Here is a 21,236-nt window from a genome sequence, read left to right as displayed (position 1 = left end):
AAATTGAAATGTGTGTTTAAAAAAACAAACAATAAATAATGAAACATATAACTTGAAACTAATTATAATAATTACACATGAAATATGTATGATATTTAAAATTAAAAAAATAGATTTAATTGTTTATCCGAGTTGCTATCAATATTGAGTTAACTCGTGACATCAATTCAATCGAATACATTATTAATATATGCACAATTGATGAAAGTAATAGAGTATGCATAATTGAAATTAAAATGTATAAAAATATTAAAATAAAATTTTAGTTTAGTAAATTAAATATTTTACTAATGTAATTGGTTCAGTTCAAATCATTCTATAAGTTTTTTTTTTTTTTTAAATGCAAACAACTAAATTACCTTCAAATAATATAATTTATTTTAATTATGGAAGATATTTTCGTAATTTAACAATTGAGTTAGTGATTTAGTTAAGAGTGATACTAACTTAGTAAAACACTTACTAATGGAGGTAATAGAGCGTGCCTAATAAAATAAAAATGTAGAAAAATATCAAAATGAAGTTTTTTTTTTATTTCTCAAGGCATCTATCGGGGCGAACCCAGTAATTGATCCTTCACATACTAAAATGAAGCTTTAGTTGATAGTTAAATTGAAGGTTTTACTAATGTGCGAGTTTGAATCTAAAGAGTAAACTATCCTTGAATAATATTACTTGTTTCAATTATAGAGGTACACTCTCGTAATTTTCTAACCGAATAGATAATTAATTAACTCGTGACACCAATGCAATTAAAAATTTAAATAATAATATACACATCTCCAACAGACTCATCCGTACGAATTATATAATAACACAATGAACGAGAAAAAAATTGTAATTACTTCAATTAATAACATTACTTTAAACCAAATTAAACATCCAAAAAAAATTAAGATTTTTGAGGATCAGCCCCTAAAATTCCATTAACAAAAGAAGTAGCCGCCACAACACCGAGTAATTCGGCTCCCGCCACGGCACCCGCCTGAACCAACGCGCCAAAAGTAACGCTACTTTCTATTTCCTTTTCCGCCGTTTTAATCTCAATCTCCGCCGTCTCCAGCCCATTCTCAGCTGTCTGGATCCCTTCCTTTACTATCTCCGCCGCTTCCTCTTCCGCTTTCTTCAACTTCTTCCTCAAACCGAACAATGGAATGTCCTCCGCTTTCGACGGCGGCTCTTTAACTGTCAATGCCGTCGTTGCCGTCAGAAAGAACAGAAGCTGCCTCCGGTTAGGGAGAGAAACCGTCGGCGCAGGTTTACTGACCTGCGCCTTGACGGATCGTCCGGGTAGCGCGTCGCGAACACGGCGGACTGAGAGAGAGTGGAGTACAGGTGGCGAAATTGTGAAAGCCATTTTGCGTTCTTTACTTCTCTGCCTTATCTTTCGAATCAAATGCTTGAGACACTAATAACTTAAAACTAGAATGAAAGGACAATTCCACCCGAACTAACTTTACTTATTTAATTTTAAAAAAATAACTACTAAACTTTTCAAAAAAATTTATTTAATTTATCGAATTATTTTAAAGTTTTATTTAACTCATTAAATTATTATGTTTTTTTAAAAAAGAGCTTAATTAACAAACTCTAAGTAACGGATCGGCAATCGGTATGATAAATTAGTATCTTTTAGTAAGTAGAAAAATATATACTAGATCTAAGTTAATCTGACGATTGGCATCTAAGATCGAAGAAGAAAGCTATTTGATTTTGATTTGTAAGTTTGTGATATTTAAAGCTGTTTTGTGAAAAAAACTAAACCTTAGAAGAAAAAAAAGGAATTAGAGTTTCCGATTGATGCAGGCGATGCGAATAGATAATGTCATATAGCAAATATTTTAACAGTTAAGTGACTTAAATTAAAACAATCGAATAATCCACTAATCATTTTATAACTTTTTGAAGTCGAATGATCAAAATATAAACTTACTAATAGTGTACTGACATGGAGTGTAGTTTACCCATAAATAAAAACAATTTTCTCTCAATTACGAAAATATCCTTCATCGAGCTACCTACTACAAACGCTGTCGTTTAGAATGTTGGTCTTTCCCTCCTGAATCTCCAATTTTATGTATTTTTTCCGCCAGAAAGGGCTTTTCGAAAGGAAGCGCAAAAGTGAAACCCCCAGAAGCCAAAACCCTCTTTCCATTTTTTTTTTGCATATTTCGGGAATTTAGTAAATCAAAAGACCGATGGCCGAAGAAGAAGTTACGACCGCGGAATCAGAGGTGACGGTGGCTGTGACGGAGCAAACTCCAGGGAAGGAAACAGATGGAACCCTAGAAACGCAAGGTTCAATCGAAGCCACTGTGGAATCGGCGGTTCAAGGTGGCACCGAGTCTACATGCAACAATAACAACAATGCCAACGGTTCTGAACCGGCTTCCGATGTTGATCGAGAGAAGACGCTGGAGTTCGCAGACGAGTTAACGGAGAGCGGATCTAAAGCTTTTAAAGAAAATGATTTCGCCGAAGCTGCTGATTGCTTTAGCCGCGCCCTTGAAATCAGGTTCAAAACCTTTGGCTTATCAGCTTATGTTTCATTTCATCTCATTTAGGGTTACATGAAGAAATGGAAACGAATTTTTACTAGTTTAACAAATAATTTCATGATTTAGGGTTTAGGATGTAATTAAAAACTGGTTGAAAATCTATGAGGAGGTAATTTAAACTACCATTAGGAAAAGGCAGGTTTCGTGAATTTCCTTTAGTATCTTAATTTACTTGTTATGTATCAAGATTGTTATTTTTGTTCGCTCTAGGGTTGGACATCACGGTGAACTTGCAGTCGAATGTCTCAAGGCCTACTATCTCTACGGCCGTGCATTGCTGTACAAAGCTCAAGAGGAGGCTGATCCTTTGGTTTCTGTACCGAAGAAAGAGGGCGAAACTCAACAAGAATTGAACAAAGACAAGTCGAGTAAAACCATTGCAACTTGTGAATCTTCGGTTGCTTCTGTATCAAGTACTACAGTTGCAGATGGCAGTACGTATTTGTAAAAGGGGTTATATAACTCTAGTGAATTGAGCACAGATAACTAGTAGAACCATTTTTTACTGCCTTGGTAGTTTTGCCATTGTTACCAATTGTAGATAGCTGCTCCACGAGCAATGTCATCATTGCATATGTTATCTATAAACCAAATTGTCAACCTTTCCTTGCCTGAATTTTAGTTAATATCATTATGTGCTTCAGGTGGAAAAGATGAGGAGGAAAGTGATGATAGCGACAGTGACACTGATGAAGTGGCCGAAGCAGATGAGGATGCGGATGAGTCCGACCTGGATTTGGCATGGAAAATGCTGGATGTTGCCAGGGCGATTTCTGAAAAACAACAGGTGGGTGACACCATGGAGAAAGTTGATATTTTATCATCATTAGCTGAGGTTGCACTCGAAAGAGGTCAGTACATGATGACTCATTATTATTAGTTGCATGTGCTTTGTTGGGTGACTGGGTGGAGGAACCTTCTTTATGAATTTTCAGTGGGTTTTTCTTGAAGCATGTCATTTCACCTAAAATCATCGATTTTTGTTTCTGTCATGCTTCTTTAGAGGATATTGAATCTTCGCTTGGCGACTACCAGAAAGCTCTATCCATTTTGCAACGGCTGGTTGAACCAGATAATCGACAAATAGCTGAATTGTATCCTTGATATGGCTGAAATATCTTTATTATCAATTTCTAGTACAATTAAATGGTGCTGTGTCTTGGTTAGTCAATGCATGCTAGTTAAAATTGAAATGGGGATTCCCGAATTACACCCTTTAATTCCATTTGGGTTCTATTTTTGCTACTTAACCCCATAATTTAGAAATTTTCGAATATGTATGTGTTTGGAAATCGGCTCAAAGCCCGAAGAAGCAATTCCGTACTGTCAGAAGGCCATCTCCGTTTGCAAGTCTCGGCTGCAGCGACTCACAAATGAAGTAAAGACTTCCTCAGACCTGGCATCATCTTCAGCTACATCTGAATTGGATGATGGTGTTCAACAGTCCTCCACTGGCTCTCAAACTGTCATATCTGTCAAAGATAAAGAAGCAGAGATCGAAACACTTGCCGGACTTGCTGAAGACCTTGAAAAGAAGGCAAGTGCAATTTTGATTTATCTAATTTGAACTAAAACAGTAAAACCTTAAGTGTATAACTTCATTATTCCATCCCTTTCGGCATTTGCAGCTTGAAGATCTACAACAGCTGGTAGCCAACCCAAAGTCCATTATTGCCGAAATCCTGGGAATGGCATCTGCCAAGGCAAAGGCTGATGAGAAGAGTGCATCTCCTGCTGTGGGGAGTTCATCGCGGATGGGTACTGTTAACAGTAATGGAGGTTTTGATTCTCCAACTGTTTCCACTGCTCATACAAATGGGGCTGCAGCAGTCACGCATCTTGGTGTCGTAGGACGAGGTGTGAAGCGTGTTTTGATGAGTCCAGTAGAATCGGGACCAGCAAAGAAACCAGTCACCGAGGCATCGTCGGACAAAGGAGATGGAAGCAGTGCCCCTTGACGGTTTTTGGTTTTGGATTCTGATAATGCATGCTTAGTAATTGCTAGTGAAAATTAGCCATTGAGGATATTATGCTCTTTGAACCCATACCATACTAATGCTTGATGTTAATGGATTGTTGTAAAATTCAGATGAGGACTTTGTGATGCAATGAACTTATTTGCAATTTTCTTTTGTTGCTATATATCATCTATTTAACAGTTAAACTATTATTTATATTTTAATTGGGAAAACTACATCTAAATTCAGTAATAATAGTGTCACTCATAATAAAAAAATTATAAAATGGTCATTAAAGTATTCGAAAGTTTTATGTAAGTCCTTGTATTGTTTTTTATTTCCTTTTTTTGTTTGACTTGAATTTAAGGTATGTTTTACCTGTCAATAAATATTGATGCTTTACATTAATTGTCGAATAATTGTTTGAAGCTTGGTAGTTGAACTTTAAAAAAGATTAACAACCAAATGACTTAAAAGAAATTTTTGAATAATTCAATTATCATTTTATAAGTTTTGAAGTTGAGTGACCAAACAAAATTTATTAATAATTTAGTGATATTGTAGTTGTTTACCCTAAAATTTAAGATAAATTACACCTATAGTCACCTAAATTATGAATGTTTTTATTTTGGTCATTCAACTATAAAATATCAATTTCATTAATAATGGTATCAATTTGATTTTGATTTAAATTTTTTAATAAAATATTAAAATACATAAAATTGGAAAATATTAAAATAAAAACAGATGTAACGATTTGGTACCTTCTAATTAAAAAAATTAAGTAAAAAAGAAGGCAAAACATCAAAGTAGAGAGAAAGAAAAATAGGAATTAAGCATCCCCATAGTCATGCCTGCATATCATGTACAGACATAAAAAGAAAACATTATATTATCCATTTCCCTAATGATTAGCTACCTAACCTAACCTTAACCTAACCACGTGAAAAATAGCTAAATTAAACAAAAGTTCTTCCATTACACCTTAGTCTACCTCTGCAATCATTTTTCTCTATCTTCTAATTTCCCATCCAAACACAATTATTATCAGAAGATTCAGCTTTGAATAACCAAAGCTTTGTATTTTTTTTTTTTTTTTACTTCGACATCATCATCATCACCACCACCATTTTAACTGAATATGACAACAACACTCTTTAATAAGTTAAAAGAAAGAATCAAGGAGAGTACTAACTATAATTCATGTCTAATCACAAATCCTTTCCCTTGTCCTCTTCCTTTGATTTTGATTCACATTTTATAAATCTTTCCAACTCTTCATAATAATCCTATTGATCTTCGATTTTTTATATTACTTTTCAGAGTTTTAAATTTACTTTTACAAATGTTTATGACCTTTTGGACATTATTTAGTATAATTCCAATGTATTTCCTATAATATTTATAAAAAAGAATCAGTTGTTCAGTTAAATATAACATAATTAATAACTTTTAAAAATATTTGAGTTAAATCAGGTTAAAATTGTTAAGTTAACTCTTGAACTTAAAAATTGTTCTCGTATTGAAAGTTGTCACTGAACTTGACAATTGTTTCAATATTTGGTCTAAACTCTAGGGTTTTTAAGGATTAACTTGAACAAAAAAAAGTTCAAGCCTCAAAATTGAGAACAATTGTCAAGTTCAAAGCCGAATTTAGACAAAAAAATTTAAGCCCCAATGTGGGAATAATTACTAAATTTAGTGTTGATACTTCAATGTTGGAACAGTTGCCAAGTTCAAGCCCCAAAAGGTAATTTAATCAAAATATTATTATAAATATATTATTATTTTTTATTATTTTAAATAGGGATAAATATCATAATTATATATAGACTTTGATACAATGTGTAATGTCATACATGAACTTTAATTTTGTGCAATTTTATACATGAATTCTTGATTTGGTTCAATTTTCAAAATTACTAACAACATTATCCAATTAACACTATTTTACATTGATATATTGCATATATAAACAAATATATTAATCCAATATGAAAATAAATATATATATTTATTTTTAAAGGTGTACAATTGAATTTAAATCAAAGTTTCATATATAAATATGAATCATAATTCAAGTTTTATGTGTGTAATTGCAAAATTAAATTTCATAAATCAAATGACATTTTTACAAAAGTTCGATAAAAATACCATGGAGATCATTTTTTATATTTAATATTTATCCCTAATTTTTATAAAAATTTAGCTTATAATCGTTATTTTAAATACAAAATAATTATTTTTATATAAAATTAAAAATAACTAGAAAATAAATAAATAAATATATTTCCATTCAATTCAAGTAACAACAATTTTAATTTATACTCCAAAATATTCAAATCAATTTTCGATTTTTCCTACACACCCTATCTTCCTCTAACTCCATTTACACACATCCTTAATGGAAAATCGTACAAAATATTCCTTAGTAGTTGTCTCATTATTGTATTCATAAATGCAAAGCAAGGAAGAGGGTGGAAGAACTTACAAGGGTGGAGGCAATGTTGCTAATAATGAAAGCCAGCGCCACGTTTTCAGACCTGAAATTTTCAAAAAGAAAAGCTTCAAATTAGAACTTCAAAACACAACAAAAAACCAATCATTTTTAAAGCTGTGGGGTTTTCTTTTATGTGGGTCATGTGCTTTAGAATATGGCCAGTACCCCATTTATTTTCATATGACTATATTAAATAACAATGGCTTTTTTTTTTTTTACTTGCAGTGTTGGACACCCAAAGTTTCAATTTTTTCCTTTTGCCCCTCAATGGAAAAAAGTTTGAAGAAAAAGCATATCAATTTCCTTCTCAATTAGTTGTTGCATCTAAAGCATTTTTAACAAGACTCTTAAAACTATCATGGTAGACAATTTTGTCATCTTGCTTTGGGATTTTGGTTTTCTTGTAGATATCTGGTACCAACTTTGATAATGCCCCCACATGAGAAAAGTTAGTAAAACCCAATAATCTCTTGTTCTCTTAGCCATGAAAGCAAAAGAAAAAAACTTCCAAATAAGAGTATTTATCACTGGCCAAAAAAAGTGAAGAGTAGATACTACTCACTCTCTCTATAGTTGTTGTTGATGATTCTATTAAGCATGCTTAGCTTTTGAGTCAACTATATATCAAACTTCCCAAGAACTCGATTTGAATATTGTAAATAAAATAAATAAATTAAGGTAGAGGACATCTAATTATGTTTTTTAGTTACAAAATAATCATTCAATTGTGTTTTTTTATCATCAACTATGAAAAGTTATAAAATTATCATATAACTATTCAAGTTTTTTTTAATCACAAAGCGATTAACGTAAAATGAACACATCAAAAATATAGGATGATTAGGTAACCAAAACGATAAAATTTAATAGTTAAATGACTATTTTATAAGTTTTTATAATTGGTATTCACTCTAAATCGGATCTCAACTTTGACTATAGCATAATAGGGTCAAAACTCAGACCAAAAAGAACTCTAACTAACCTAATAGAAAGAAATTTAAAGGTCATTATTGAATAAAGTAGGAAGTACTGTGTACTAATATCATGGTATAATTACATTATAATAAGGTATACCACTTTAATTATTTATTGTTTTTGGCACAATTGTGTTTTTATTATTAAATTTAAAAGAATAAGGAATTATAAAATATGCATTATATACTCAAATGGGAAGCAATAAAATGCCAACCAAGATGGGATTAATTGCTACTTTTGGTCTTTTTCTTCTAAACGCTACCCTTTTTCAGTCCCATCTTCCCCTCTCTTTGACATTTTTAGACAGAGTTGGAGTAGTTGAGACTTGAGATTCTGCTGTGATTCAAAAGGAGGACCCAAAAATAAAAAATTGAAAAAAAAAACCTTTTTTGGGGGGTAAAAGAATATAATAATAAAAAAATTGATCTTCCTTCTTTGAAATTTGTTCAAGTTTCATTTGTCCCTCTTTGAGTTTTCTAGGATTCCAATTTCCCACCCTTTTTTAATTTTACCAATTGCTTCTTCTTCCTAAACCCAACCCCTTCTCTCTTCTCTAAACTAGGGGGGAAAACCCTAAATTAATCTGCTTTAGGTTTTTCCAGAACTGTTTCTAAATACCCAAAGCATTTTCAACTTCATCTGAAAGAAAAAAAATGGCAGCTGATAAACCTAGCTCTAAAGGCCAAGCATGGTTAGCTTTTCATTTTCGTTTCCTTTTTTTCTTCATACTGCAAAAATATGTTAACTTTTTTTTTATAATTTTTACAGGTTTTGTGCTACTGGCTTACCTAGTGACATTATTATAGAAGTTGATGATATGACTTTTCATCTTCATAAGGTTAGCTAAGTTTTGAATTTTCTTTTTCATGGTGTTTTTTTTTTTTGTTGGTGAAGCAAACATTTATTTCTTTGTATTTTTTTGTTGTTGTTGAAGTTTCCATTGATATCCAAAAGCAGAAAGATTGATCGGTTAATAGAAGAACAAGGTAAGAAATCATCTACTGTAACGGTTACTAAGCAAAAGCAACGTGTAACCGGGAATGAAATCGAAGAAGAAGAAGAAGAAACAGAGGAATATCAAGACCAACAAGATGATGAAGAAGAAGATTGTTACCAGATATCTCTGCAGGATTTTCCGGGTGGTTCTGACGCTTTCGAAACCGCCGCCAAATTCTGTTACGGCGTCAAAATCGATCTCTCCTCCTCCACCGTTGTTCCACTCCGTTGCGCCGCAGAGTTTCTCGAAATGACCGATGAGTACTCCGAAGATAACCTGATTTCTAAAACCGAAAGGTTCCTTTCTCAATCCGTTTTTAAAAGTCTTAAAGCATCGATCAAAGCGTTGAAATCATGCGAATCGGTGATGACTTTAGCGGAGTCTTTAGGCATTGTTGAGAGGTTGATCGATTCGATCGCTTTGAGAGCTTCTTCTACAGATCCGACTCTGTTTGGCTGGCCAGTGAATGACGGAATCGTTGAAGCGAAAGGCGCTTCGGCTCAAGCTTTGTGGAACGGAATTGAAACTGGTTTGAGAAGAAAAGCTTTAGCTCGAACAAGCAATGTGGAGTCGTGGTTTGAAGATCTGGCATTGCTGAGTTTACCGTTGTTCAAACGCTTGATTTCAACCTTGAAAAGGCGAGATCTGAGTCCTGAGGTCATCGAAAGCTGCCTTATGTGTTACGCGAAGAAGTACATTCCAGGAACTTCGCGGTCAAGTCGGAAACCGTCATCGTCATTGGCCGCCGCTATTTCAGAGAGTGAACAGAGAGAGCTTTTGGAAACGATAATCTCTAACCTTCCGTTAGAAAAGACACATTCAAGTTCATCAACCGCAACGCGGCTCTTATTCGGTTTGTTACGAACCGCTAACATTTTAAACGCATCGGAATCTAGCAAAGCCGCGTTGGAGAAGAAGATCGGTTTCCAACTCGAGCAGGCAACGTTAGACGATCTGTTAATCCCGAGCTATTCGTATCTCAACGAAACGCTCTATGACGTCGATTGCATTGAGAGGATTTTAGGTTATTTTCTGGATGGATTAGAAGAGAGAAACGCTGCAGGAATCGAAGCCGAAAACGAAGGCAACAACGATAACATTATTAATAGCAGTAGGCTGCCTGCACTGATGCTCGTCGGAAAATTAATCGACGGTTACCTTTCTGAGATCGCATCCGACGCCAATTTGAAACCGGAAAAGTTCTATAACCTCGCGATTTCGCTTCCCGATCAAGCTAGAAATTTCGACGATGGACTTTACAGAGCTGTCGACGTATACCTCAAGGTACAATTAACAAAAACAAGCGGTTTAAATTTTAATTAAGCTTTTCTTATACTTTTTTTTGAAGGCGCATCCATGGATACCTGAATCGGAGCGGGAAAAGATATGCGGAGTATTAGACTGTCAAAAGCTTACACTCGAAGCATGCACTCACGCGGCACAAAATGAGCGTTTACCATTACGTGCGGTGGTCCAAGTCTTGTTCTTCGAGCAGTTGCAGCTACGTCACGCGATCGCCGGTACATTGTTAGCGGCGGAAACGGCGCCGATGAATGCGGGGAGATTGTCGGGGACGAGAAGAGACGACGACGAAGAAGAAGAAGAACAACAAGATGAGGAGGAGGAAAGGGTGGCGATGTCACGTGGTGAACAAGGAAGCACCACGTGGAGAGCAGCCGTGAGGGAAAATCAAGTGTTACGACTAGACATGGATTCAATGAGGACGCGGGTACATCAACTAGAGAGGGAATGTTCCACAATGAAGAAAGTAATCCAAAAAATCGAAAAGGGAAATCCACGTGGCAGCGGATGGAGAGGGTCATTGAATAAACGGCTTGGATGTAAGTTCAAGACACAAGTTTGTGATTCTCATGAATCAACGGTTACGGAGACACGAAGACGAAGACATCATCATCATCAAGAGTAGAGGTTGGTACATTAGAACATTAATAATTAATGAACAATAAAATTGCTTTTTTATTTTATTTTTTTTATGGGGGTCTGGTTATTTTGTTTATTAAAAAAAAAAAACTCATCTTTTGAGGCAAATGGCCAACGCAATGGAATATGTAAATAATGAAAGGGGCAGGTCATGATGGGGCCATGGAGTTAGTGGAGAATTGTAAGGCGGATGGTGAATGCCCTAATTTTTTAGTTAAAGTTTTTTAAATTCTTGTGCTTTATTTTTCTCATTTTTTAATATATATTTTTGTGTTGTTTACAAGTGGGATCCGTGGGGGCGTTTGCTTTGGAAGCATGAGCAGACTTGTTTATGGGTGGGATGATATCATTTTACTCGAGGAGGACGGATACAGTATTTTACTTTAAGTGGGTGACATTTTTAAATCCGGACGATACTTTTTTTCAATTTTTTTTGTTCATTTTTTTCTTATCAAATAAATTAATATAAACGATTTAATTGTAAAAAAAAAACACTATATTAAAATTTTCATAAATATCATTATAATTTTAAAATTAAATTAAAAAATTTTGGCCTTAGTCTTATTTTTTAATACTAGGCATCTTAAATTGCACTTTATGCTTTTTCAATATTAAACTCATTAATGATAGAATCTGTTGAAAATTATTGAGTTAATCTTTTTTCAATATATGCCCCCAAGTAAGTTGAAAGAAAATCATACTTCATTCTGTTGTGAAGTATTATCTTTACAATTTTCATAGTTGAAAATGTTCGTTAGGTTGTTGCAGTAGATACGGGAAGAGTTAGCATAAGATGAATAATTTTATCAATAAGAGGATAATACTTCACTTATTTGTCTTAACTAGCACTTGACACAATTCAACAATTGTAAAAGCTTTTTACAACTTCATGCTTTGATGAACATCAAGTTGAAAATGCTCTAATTGAATTTTAATGTGTAGCTTTTCTTGCTCCATAAAATCATGCGGATAAAAATCATTCATAATCTTGCAAATATCTTCTACCCGAAAAGTTTTGTAATTATCATGTAGATCCAAAGCGGAGCTAAGAACAAGTAACTCCATTACCTCATCATTAAAACGATAATTCATTTTTGTTAGCAATGAATATATCAAATTGATAGTGATGCTCAATTGTGAGGTTATCTCTTTGGATGCGAGACTGACCTCAATCAACTTGGTACGAAGCACTTAAATTGGAGGCTTCTATCTTATGATCTTTACAAAATAACTTCACTTTCTCAAATAAAGAATCTCATCCATGTTCTTTGAATTTTTGGAGAAGAGTTTTAGTTGATGACATCAGCTGCATCGCGTTTAGTATATTCTGCGATTTATATTGTAATGCTTGACAGAGATCATTAGTGATTTCAAGCATCTCAATCATGAAATGCAAGATGAAAACAAATTAAACGAATGTCATTGCATCATATATTCCATTAGCTTCACTTCTTTGAGTAAGGTTGCCGGACTTGATGGTATATTGTAATATAACATAGACGGAATCGAACATCCTCATCAAGCTATTGAGAGAAGCTAAATGAGATCCCTATCAAGTATTGCCTAGACATTGGAGAGTACTAGTTTGATTTTTTCCTTTGCCAATCAACTCGGCGATATGAGATGCCTCAATGTCTCTTAATTGATCATGCCGTTTGGGTGAAGAAGCAACCAAATTGATTATACCAGTCAAGTATTGGTCCTCTAAGTTTAGTCTTTTAAGGCTCATCATGCATTAATATTTGATTGTTATTATTATTATTAAATTTAACCTTATGGCTTAAGGGGGCGAATTATATGAAATAACATTTGGCCAATGGGGGCGAATCTTATACAATGTGGACACCAAATCTAAAATACATGATAATTTATATATAAAATTCAAAAATCTAAAAATTCTAAGGGGGCGACCGCCTCTCCTGGATCCATCCCTGAGTCGAGGTTTTCTCGGTAAAAGTATTGTAGATGATTTTTTCTTTTCATACTCAAAGAATAAATTGATCTTTATCTATTTTTATTATTGTAAATTCATCTTTGTACGTATAAGGATTAGTTTACCCATTTTATATAAAAATAGATGAAATTTTTAATAGAAAAGATCAACTTGCTATTTAATTTAATGTACATAAATCAATTTATCTAAATTTTTAAATAAAATAAGTAAAACGCAATCTACTTTCTAAAACAAAATTTTCATAATATTTTTACCGACTTTTCCTTAATTTTAACTATTAATTTAGATGTTAAATAGTAGTTTAGATTTAATATGTAATATATTTAAAATATGTGAATTAAATTATAAATATTAACTTATTAATAGTTTGAATTTATCACGAAAAATAAATTGTGATGTTGAAATTCAGGACAAATTTTTTACTTCCTTTATATACAACTATGTAAAAATTACATACAAACTTGTAATTTGATTTATGTGATTTAATATATATTTTACATTGAAGAAAAAATTAGGATAAATTATTTTGTTTTATTTTGGTCACTTTAAATTTATGTTAGACACTTTAAAATCAGTATAAACCATCCATTAGTAATTCTAAATAAGAGTGGTTCTTATTTTGATCACTCATAACAATTCGTGAAAATATACCGTTAATTTTTCTATTACCATTTAATGTGGAGTAACTAATTTGGTTATTTTCGTTTTTGAAATGACCAAATTATCAAAAATTGAATTGAATGATCAAAATAAAAGCGATCACTACTTAAAACGCGCAACAGAATAATTTACCCAAAAATTTATTGATACAACAATACAACATTAATACTTTCAAATTTGAAACCAAATTAAAATTTAGTACATGATTTTGGGGTTGTCTGTGAAGTAACAAACCCACATTTCAACCCCCTAAATTCTCTATAAACAAAATTAAAATGGTAGTTTGAAATCAATAAATGCTGGGTTCTGTCAAAATAAATAATCATTAAGCCATTCACAGAACAAATCAAGTGGTGATCCAAAACCTCTATTTATTATCAAAATAATATTTAATAAAATTATCTGTCATTTTGAAGTGTTGTTTGTCTCGAACCGACGAATCTCTTAATACATTCAATGTTATTTTTAGTCAGTATTTTATCTCTCGACTTTAATTAACGTGCGTTAAGCTTATCTATCCAAAATATGTTGACATTTGTGTTTGGTAGAATTTGAGCCCACCCCTTTATATCACTTTTATCCGACATTTATACTATTATTTGATTGTTTTGAAGTATCATCCACTCAAAACCGACATATTCTCCAATGGTTTTATATTAATATTTAGGTTATTAAATTTAAATTGAGAAGAAAATACTTCCATCATTGAATCTAAGAATAAATATCAAAACTGTACATGAATTTTGATCTAATGTACAATGTCATACGTGAATTTTGATTCGTGCAATGTTATACATGAAATTGTGATTTGATTCAAAATTTTACAAATCATTGACAACTTTATGAAATTAGCATCATTTTATGTTAATATATTATATACACGACAAGTATATTAAGTTAATATCAAAATAGATGTATGTATTAAAGTTTTTAAATGTGTACAATTGAATCAAAATAAAAGTTTTATATATACATATGAATCGTAATTCAAATTTACGTATATAATTACATCAAATTAAAATTTACGTATGAAATTACATATTAAATCATAATTCATGTATAAATTTAATATTTACCCTTTAAATTCATGTCATTCCAAAAAAAAAAATATTCAAGTTGAATGACCTGGGGCTACGCCTGGCCCATGGGTTGGACCAGGCAAAATGGCTTATATATCTACCTAAGTATAATTAGGTCATAGAATTGGGCCCAAACCTAAGGACATGTTAATTAGTTGGCCTTTTGGGTAGTCTACGTGTTAATTAATATTGCAATTCAAAGATTTTACATCAACAAATATATTGAAATAGCTTGAATAAGTGTGGCTTGAGTTTTAACTCAATTGGTATAAAAATTTTTGTCAATGCAGAAGGGCATAGGTTTTAGTGCATTGAAGCGCATTATCCTCTTATTTATTAGTTGAGGAGGGGTTATGAGTAGTTCTAGATATTGTGTTGAAAAGAACACATATGACATTTTAAAAAAAATAGCTTGAATAAATAACTTAAAATGACCCAAATCGGCCGATGGAGTTTTAACTCGACTGGAATGAACATTGTTGCCAATGCTAGAGGATGTGGATCCGAGTGCGCTAAAGCGCATTATTTTCCTATTTATGGGTTGGGAGAGAGACTATGAGTAGAGCAGATAAAAAAACCCAAATCAATTTTATATTTAGTGTACCTAAATTTGAAATGACTTGAATAAATATTATAAAATAATTTAATTTTAAAGTGATTTAATTTATCATAAACAACCCAAACCTCAAGTATGATTTAAACCCTAAATCATATAAATTCAAAAGACCTAAACTTGAAATGATTAGAATTAAAAAGTGACACAAACATTATCAAATATAAAAAAAATTGATTTGCTTCCAAATCAACTTCACCCACAAACCAAAGCCCAATATCAAAGTAGGAGCCGCACCGAATGGCTGTTTAGGTAAATTTAAAAAACATAGAGGGTAAATATTTAATCAAACAAACCCTAAACCCTAAATCATTTCGCCTATAAAAAGGAAAGCTCGCTATGTTTAATGTCAAGCTGCCTCTCTTTCATTCTGAAATCCCATAAACCTTTCTCTTTATTTATTTTTTAATTTTTGTCTCATCAATTCTAAGCTTAAATTGTTAATTTCTTCTTTTTAGTCTTATTTTTTCATGTTTTTAATGATGATTCAAGGGTTTCTCAATGATGATTCAACAAAGATGACGAGTCTGATCCATTCCATTCTTTCAAATCGTGACGACAAATCGAGGCATTTGTCTGAGAGAAATCCATCCCTTTTTTCTCTAATTTTGCTTGTTTTTTTCATTTAAAAATGAATTTATTTTTTATTTTGCTTTTGCATGTTAGGATCTCTTGAAGGCATAATGATGAATTTCTTTTAAAAAATCTGATTATTTTGATGATCAATTACCTCCTACTCATTCTGAATGCCTGAACCAACATCAAATTTTTTTTCCCATTATAAGTATAATTTATAAGCATTTTTTTTAAATAGAGTATTATTTGTTGTAAAGCGCAGCGATGATTAAAAATGATGTCTAGGGTTAATGAGCAATGGGATTTAACCTTTCGCTTTGATTACATTTCATAAATTTCAAGCACTTATGAGCTGCTGCCATCTCTTCGCTACGATTTTCTAGGACTGAAATTCATTGAAACTTTTATCTATTATCAATTTTAGATTGTTTTGAAATAATAGAAAAAAAATCATTTATTTAGAAAATATTTATCATAAAGGCCTATTAGCTTAGTTCATTGGTGATTTATTAGAGGTGTTTGTGGATCAAATTTGGATGTGAAATTATTTATTAAATGAGGAAATTAATTAGATGAATAAGCTTAACTTGGTTAAATACATATCATTAATTTTCCTCAGTCATGAAAGCTTAATTCTAAATCGAACTAGGTTAAATTTTTTGGATTGTACTAGACTTGATCATGATCATGAGTTAATTGATTTGTTTAAGTTTGAAATTTGAGAGGGTTTGGCGAAAGATATTATATTTGAAAGTGGTTTGAAATTTGTTGTTCAATACTTTAATACATAATGATTTATCAATGTTTATATGTAAGATTGGAGCAAAAATATAAAAGCCTAAAATGATTTTGAGAAAAAAATTAGATTATTTTTGTATATTATATAATTTATAATACATAAATTTATGTGGCACCAGATTTATTCACTTATTTAAAGATAGATTGTGGAAGAATTATATATGGTTTTAGGCATTATATTAAAGAAAATCTATGGTAATAGGATGCATGCATAGACCTGTTAATGGGTCAGATGATCTGCTTAGGCTTGAAGATTTTATCGAAATTTAAGAGAGATTTTTTTGAAATTTGGGAGAGTTTAGATAAAAATATTAGTCTCGAAAAGTAGGTTTAGATAAAAAAGTTAGGCCTGTATTAAAAATAGGTTGGGTTTGAACATAAGTTCTAAACTTAAATTTATAATATTTTATATTTTGTTGTTTTTATATATATGATGTAATTTAGAACATATTAAAAATAAATCTATATTAATGTAAACATTAAAATAATGTTAAGATGATTATATAAAAAATTTAATAAATATAAATGTATAAAATTATTAAATATTAAAATAATAGAATATAATATAAAAAATTTAAAATATTAAAAATAATATGGATAGGTCTAGAAAGAGTTTGTGTTAGTTTTTTTTGTAAATATGGATGAGTTTAGGTAAAATTTTAAGTTCAAATTTTGGATCGAGCTGGGTTTGGGTAAGCATAAAGTATGTGTTCGATCTAACTTGACTCATGAGCACTAGTACACATTAAAGAATGTTAGATTTTTATATATAAAATTTTAATAAATTAAAAGTATATAAAATTATTAAATATCAAATTAAAAAATAATATAAATATATTTTTTAGTTTTTTTAAAATAGGGTGAACTTTTTTTTAAAACATTAATATTATTACAATGATATTTGTTTTTTTATACAATATTTAGAAATACTTATTACCCTCAATCCTTAAATAGGAGAATAATGCGCTTCAGCGCCTCGAGTTCATGTTCTCTTGCACTGACAACAATATCAATATCAATCGAGTTAACACTCAATCGACAAAATAGAGTGAACTTAAAATAAATTTAAATTAACTATTAGATAATATAGATTGATTTAGACAAAATTTTAAAATTATATTTTAAATTAATTAAATTTAAATAAATATAAAATATATTAATATCACCAACTCTACTCCACAACCAAAACCTCTTGGTTATTGTCATATATATATATATATATATATATATCACACTAAACCTAGAATTGGTCTTTGTGATTTTATCTCCACTTTGAGACAACCCCAAAATTAGCTATGATGAGCCAGCCTTGAACTGTAGCAACATTGGGTCTAATCAAAGCCCAAAGCTTCCCTTTTATACATTGATTTTATCCTAGCATCTTATAAAAACCCAAGAGTAAAAATCATTATTTTGTTTTATGAATTATTGGTATAATTTAATTAAATAAATTTTATAATAAATTTTTAAAAATTTAATCGGTTAAATCGATTTTTAATTTAGTTTAATTTATTTATATTGGTTCATGGTCAACCAATTTGATGTCTCGTTCTCAATTGATACCCAATTAAATTTTAGTCTAATCGATTTTGAAAACCTTGCTTATGCTTTTACTTTCACACTCTTATTTAAAACTAAAGGATAAAACTTGATTCTAGTACTAAAAATATAAAAATAAAAATAAAAAGGGATAAAGGAAAAATAAAAAATTCTAAAACACGTGATCGTGGATTAAATTGTAAACATTTATATATTCACCATATGGACAACTTGAATGGACACTAACACTCGTATACAATTTGAGTCATAATTTTTAAACATGCTTCACGTCAAAGTAGGAGTAGCATTTAATGCCTAAGCTAATGGGAAAATTAATAGGGAAGAGCATTCAATTTTTTCAATTAGTTTAGTAAATTTTTTTATTAAATTGACAATTTGACCATAATTTACAAAAATTGACTTGACCAAATAAAGTTCAAGAATCGATGTAACCAAACCGACTTTAAATCGATCAGTTCAATCAATTAATTTTAAGATTTGAAAGTCTTTATATTAAAATGGGTTAATTTCATTAAACATTATTAAAGTTGACACTAGAGGGACCAGGGCAAGCAAGGCCTGGCACTTCAAAGTAGAAAATTATCTTTTAACCTCTTTAAAAATTGCAAAATTTAAATTAATCCAATAACATTACCGACCTCGTAAAATTTAAAATTGAATTTTAATTCCTCTAAAAATAGAATTTTTATATTTTAATCCCTAAAAAAATCTTAAAAATTTACATTAACACAATACTAAAATTATTAAAACATCACTAAAAAGATTATAATTTAAATCCTTTCCAACCCTCCATAATTTTAAATCAAAATCCAATAATTTGATTTGCTTAGGAGAGATAAGTAGCTGTGTTGTTGAATCATGATCTCAGATTTTGACCATGGAAGATCAAAGTCCCCTTAAATGGCCCTACCAAATGTGCATGACAACCTTACATTATAATATATATATATATATAGAAAAGCTTCATGTTCTCAACAATGGAGGAACCTTCATGGGAATGTTCCAATGGTCACCTTTTCCATGATCCCCCCGTATGATTGAAATCAAAGATACTATATGTTGAGAAAAAAAGTTGTCTGTCACTCAAATCTTATTAACAAATCTATAAGATCTAATTAAATTTATATTTAATTAAATCCATTTTTGTAAGGGCATTTTTAAAATTTATATATAAAAAATCATGTCTCTAGTGTGTTGATGCCGGTTGTTGGGGGCTTTAATTTCTTCTTTTTGCCAACTATTTTTTGTTCATACAACCCCCCCAATGGATTAAGCAAAAACATGTATCCCAGAATGTCACACACATCAAAATCCTTGTCTATATTTTTTCATGGTTTTTTTTATTGATATTGTTGTTATTTATGGAAGCTTCAAGCATGGTCTCTCCTAAATTTTTCATTAGTTATGTACCATTAATATTTGGTATAAATATGTATGATTTATGGAAGTTAGGCATGTAAATTGCAATTATGGTTCCAACCGATATATATACACACACAAGTTGATAGGCATTTTAATGTAAGCCTAACTCATCAACATCCAACATCTTCATAATTTCAAAGTAATTGAGATTAAAGATAATTATTAACTTTAATTTATTAAAAATACTAAGAAGACGGATAAGTGTTGGGTGTAACGGTATGATATATTGCATTCTTAATGGGAGAATTCAGGCAAGGGCAAAGGCACATTAAAATGGAAAATTTTAATTAAATACATGGTAAACTTATCATTACAGCTTAAAAATGATAAATTTTGATTTAGTCTTTTTAAAATTATTAAGATATATACCCATGCAATGGCAAAATTACATTTTTAACTCCAAAAAAAGTTTCTAGCTTCACCCCTAAGTTTGAACTCTAGAGATGATATTGTTTGAAGGAGTAGCCACAATCACTGAACGGATCTTTATAGATTGTAAAACGGACATAGATGATAAGAAAGAGGTAAGGGGATGAAATAGGGTTTCTTTGAACAAAAATCTGGTGATATTTCATTTTTTATATATCACAAAGGTTGTTTCCATCGTTTAGAATAAAAAAGAAGTGTCACAAGAGATTTTCCAACTCTTAATAAACATTTATTTATTTTTGAATATTTTTAATTTCGAATTTTGTTGGTTCCCATCCAGATAAAAAGCTTAATAAATTAGTCTTATCGATACACGGTATCAACAGAGGTCAAGATCGAAGATCCAGATGGAAAAGGTCAGAAGGATGGTGTTCTCATCCAAAAATTAGAGAAGAAACCTCCAAATGAAGTGTTTAATATTGCCTAAATCATGAGTATTTCGAATCAGATAATCGAGCTAGATCCTGAATCGAATTATTTTACATTTTATTCTCTTTAAAACGAAAGTGGAGTCACCCTCTGTTTTAAGTCAAATGAAGAAAAGGGAAATATAAATGTCACTTAATTCAACAAAGAAACTAATGTAGTTTAATTAGAAGAATATTAAAGAAATGAAAAGCATTCGTGTGAGCCCTTTATAACCTTTATATAAATTCGATTTCGAATTATTGGGTTTCTTTGAACTAGCTAGGTTGAGTGCTTTCGGTGGGTGGTGTGGGGGAGAGAAGATCCCCCATGAAGGTTCGTAGAAAGGGTTGCAATGTTCATTCCTCAATTATTATGCAATGTTCCTTTATTTAAAATCAAATTTCGATTTTTGATCTCTATATTATACTCATTTTTATATTTTAATTCAATAAATAATTAAAATATTGATGCGATAAATACTTTTTAAAACACATTTTCAATGAATTGAAATGGGTATTTAGAAAAATTCACATCAATATTTTAAAAGTAGAGTATATATATAGTTGAAATAGATTTGGAACTAGAATCTTAATATTTGCACTTGCTTTCTTGTCCCAAATTGCTTAACTTTTAAGTTGAATTATAAGTTTTGACTTTTGTTTAAAGAATTTTTTATGTTTAAATTGAAATTTTATTTGAAAGGTATCCAAATTTAGGGCTGGCCCACTTAAAATGGTGAATATAATTTTTAGTCCTTTAAAAGTTATAGAATTTTAGGTTAGTATTATGATAGAATTACACATTGACT

General features: G+C 30.9%; 3 protein-coding genes, 1 long non-coding RNA gene and 2 other non-coding genes across 7 annotated transcripts; 4 read left to right on the top strand and 2 right to left on the bottom strand.

Moving 5' to 3' along the window:
• Positions 1-773: 773 nt before the first annotated feature.
• On the bottom strand, positions 774-1,435 carry LOC105787581 (uncharacterized). Its single transcript, XM_012614044.2, has one exon. It carries the CDS (start codon positions 1,355-1,357, stop codon positions 893-895), a length of 465 nt encoding a protein of 154 aa, XP_012469498.1. The 5' UTR covers positions 1,358-1,435; the 3' UTR covers positions 774-892.
• A 651-nt stretch (positions 1,436-2,086) lies between these two features.
• Positions 2,087-4,698, top strand: LOC105787580 (uncharacterized). Its single transcript, XM_012614043.2, has 6 exons — positions 2,087-2,515; positions 2,769-2,992; positions 3,203-3,409; positions 3,562-3,652; positions 3,822-4,095; positions 4,187-4,698. Exons 1-6 carry the CDS (start codon positions 2,199-2,201, stop codon positions 4,514-4,516), a joined length of 1,443 nt encoding a protein of 480 aa, XP_012469497.1. The 5' UTR covers positions 2,087-2,198; the 3' UTR covers positions 4,517-4,698.
• A 2,091-nt stretch (positions 4,699-6,789) lies between these two features.
• On the bottom strand, positions 6,790-9,253 carry LOC128034967 (uncharacterized). Its single transcript, XR_008191343.1, has 2 exons — positions 9,106-9,253; positions 6,790-7,059 (listed from the first exon to the last, which is right to left on the bottom strand). It is a non-coding gene; the product is annotated as an uncharacterized LOC128034967 (long non-coding RNA).
• LOC105787579 (BTB/POZ domain-containing protein At5g66560) lies at positions 8,238-11,396 on the top strand. Of its 2 annotated transcripts, XM_052624552.1 has the most exons (5): positions 8,238-8,682; positions 8,760-8,829; positions 8,926-10,272; positions 10,337-10,917; positions 11,214-11,396. In XM_052624552.1, exons 1-4 carry the CDS (start codon positions 8,645-8,647, stop codon positions 10,913-10,915), a joined length of 2,034 nt encoding a protein of 677 aa, XP_052480512.1. In that variant the 5' UTR covers positions 8,238-8,644; the 3' UTR covers positions 10,916-10,917; positions 11,214-11,396. The 2 variants fall into 2 exon arrangements, with proteins under 2 accessions (XP_052480512.1, XP_012469496.1); XM_012614042.2 differs by lacking the exon at positions 11,214-11,396 and having other exon boundaries at positions 8,240-8,682; positions 10,337-11,175.
• Positions 11,397-15,731: 4,335 nt separating this feature from the next.
• LOC128039513 (small nucleolar RNA SNOR75) lies at positions 15,732-15,820 on the top strand. The gene has a single exon (XR_008194014.1). It is a non-coding gene; the product is annotated as a small nucleolar RNA SNOR75 (small nucleolar RNA).
• Positions 15,821-15,910: 90 nt separating this feature from the next.
• On the top strand, positions 15,911-15,981 carry LOC128039504 (small nucleolar RNA Z105). Its single transcript, XR_008194005.1, has one exon. It is a non-coding gene; the product is annotated as a small nucleolar RNA Z105 (small nucleolar RNA).
• The last annotated feature ends 5,255 nt before the right edge of the window (positions 15,982-21,236 follow it).

The sequence above is a fragment of the Gossypium raimondii genome, chromosome 2 (assembly GCF_025698545.1).
Source record: "Gossypium raimondii isolate GPD5lz chromosome 2, ASM2569854v1, whole genome shotgun sequence".
NCBI lineage: Eukaryota > Viridiplantae > Streptophyta > Magnoliopsida > Malvales > Malvaceae > Gossypium > Gossypium raimondii.
The sequence above is the reverse complement of the archived record's forward strand: the minus strand, read 5'-3'. Positions and strand labels throughout refer to the sequence as shown.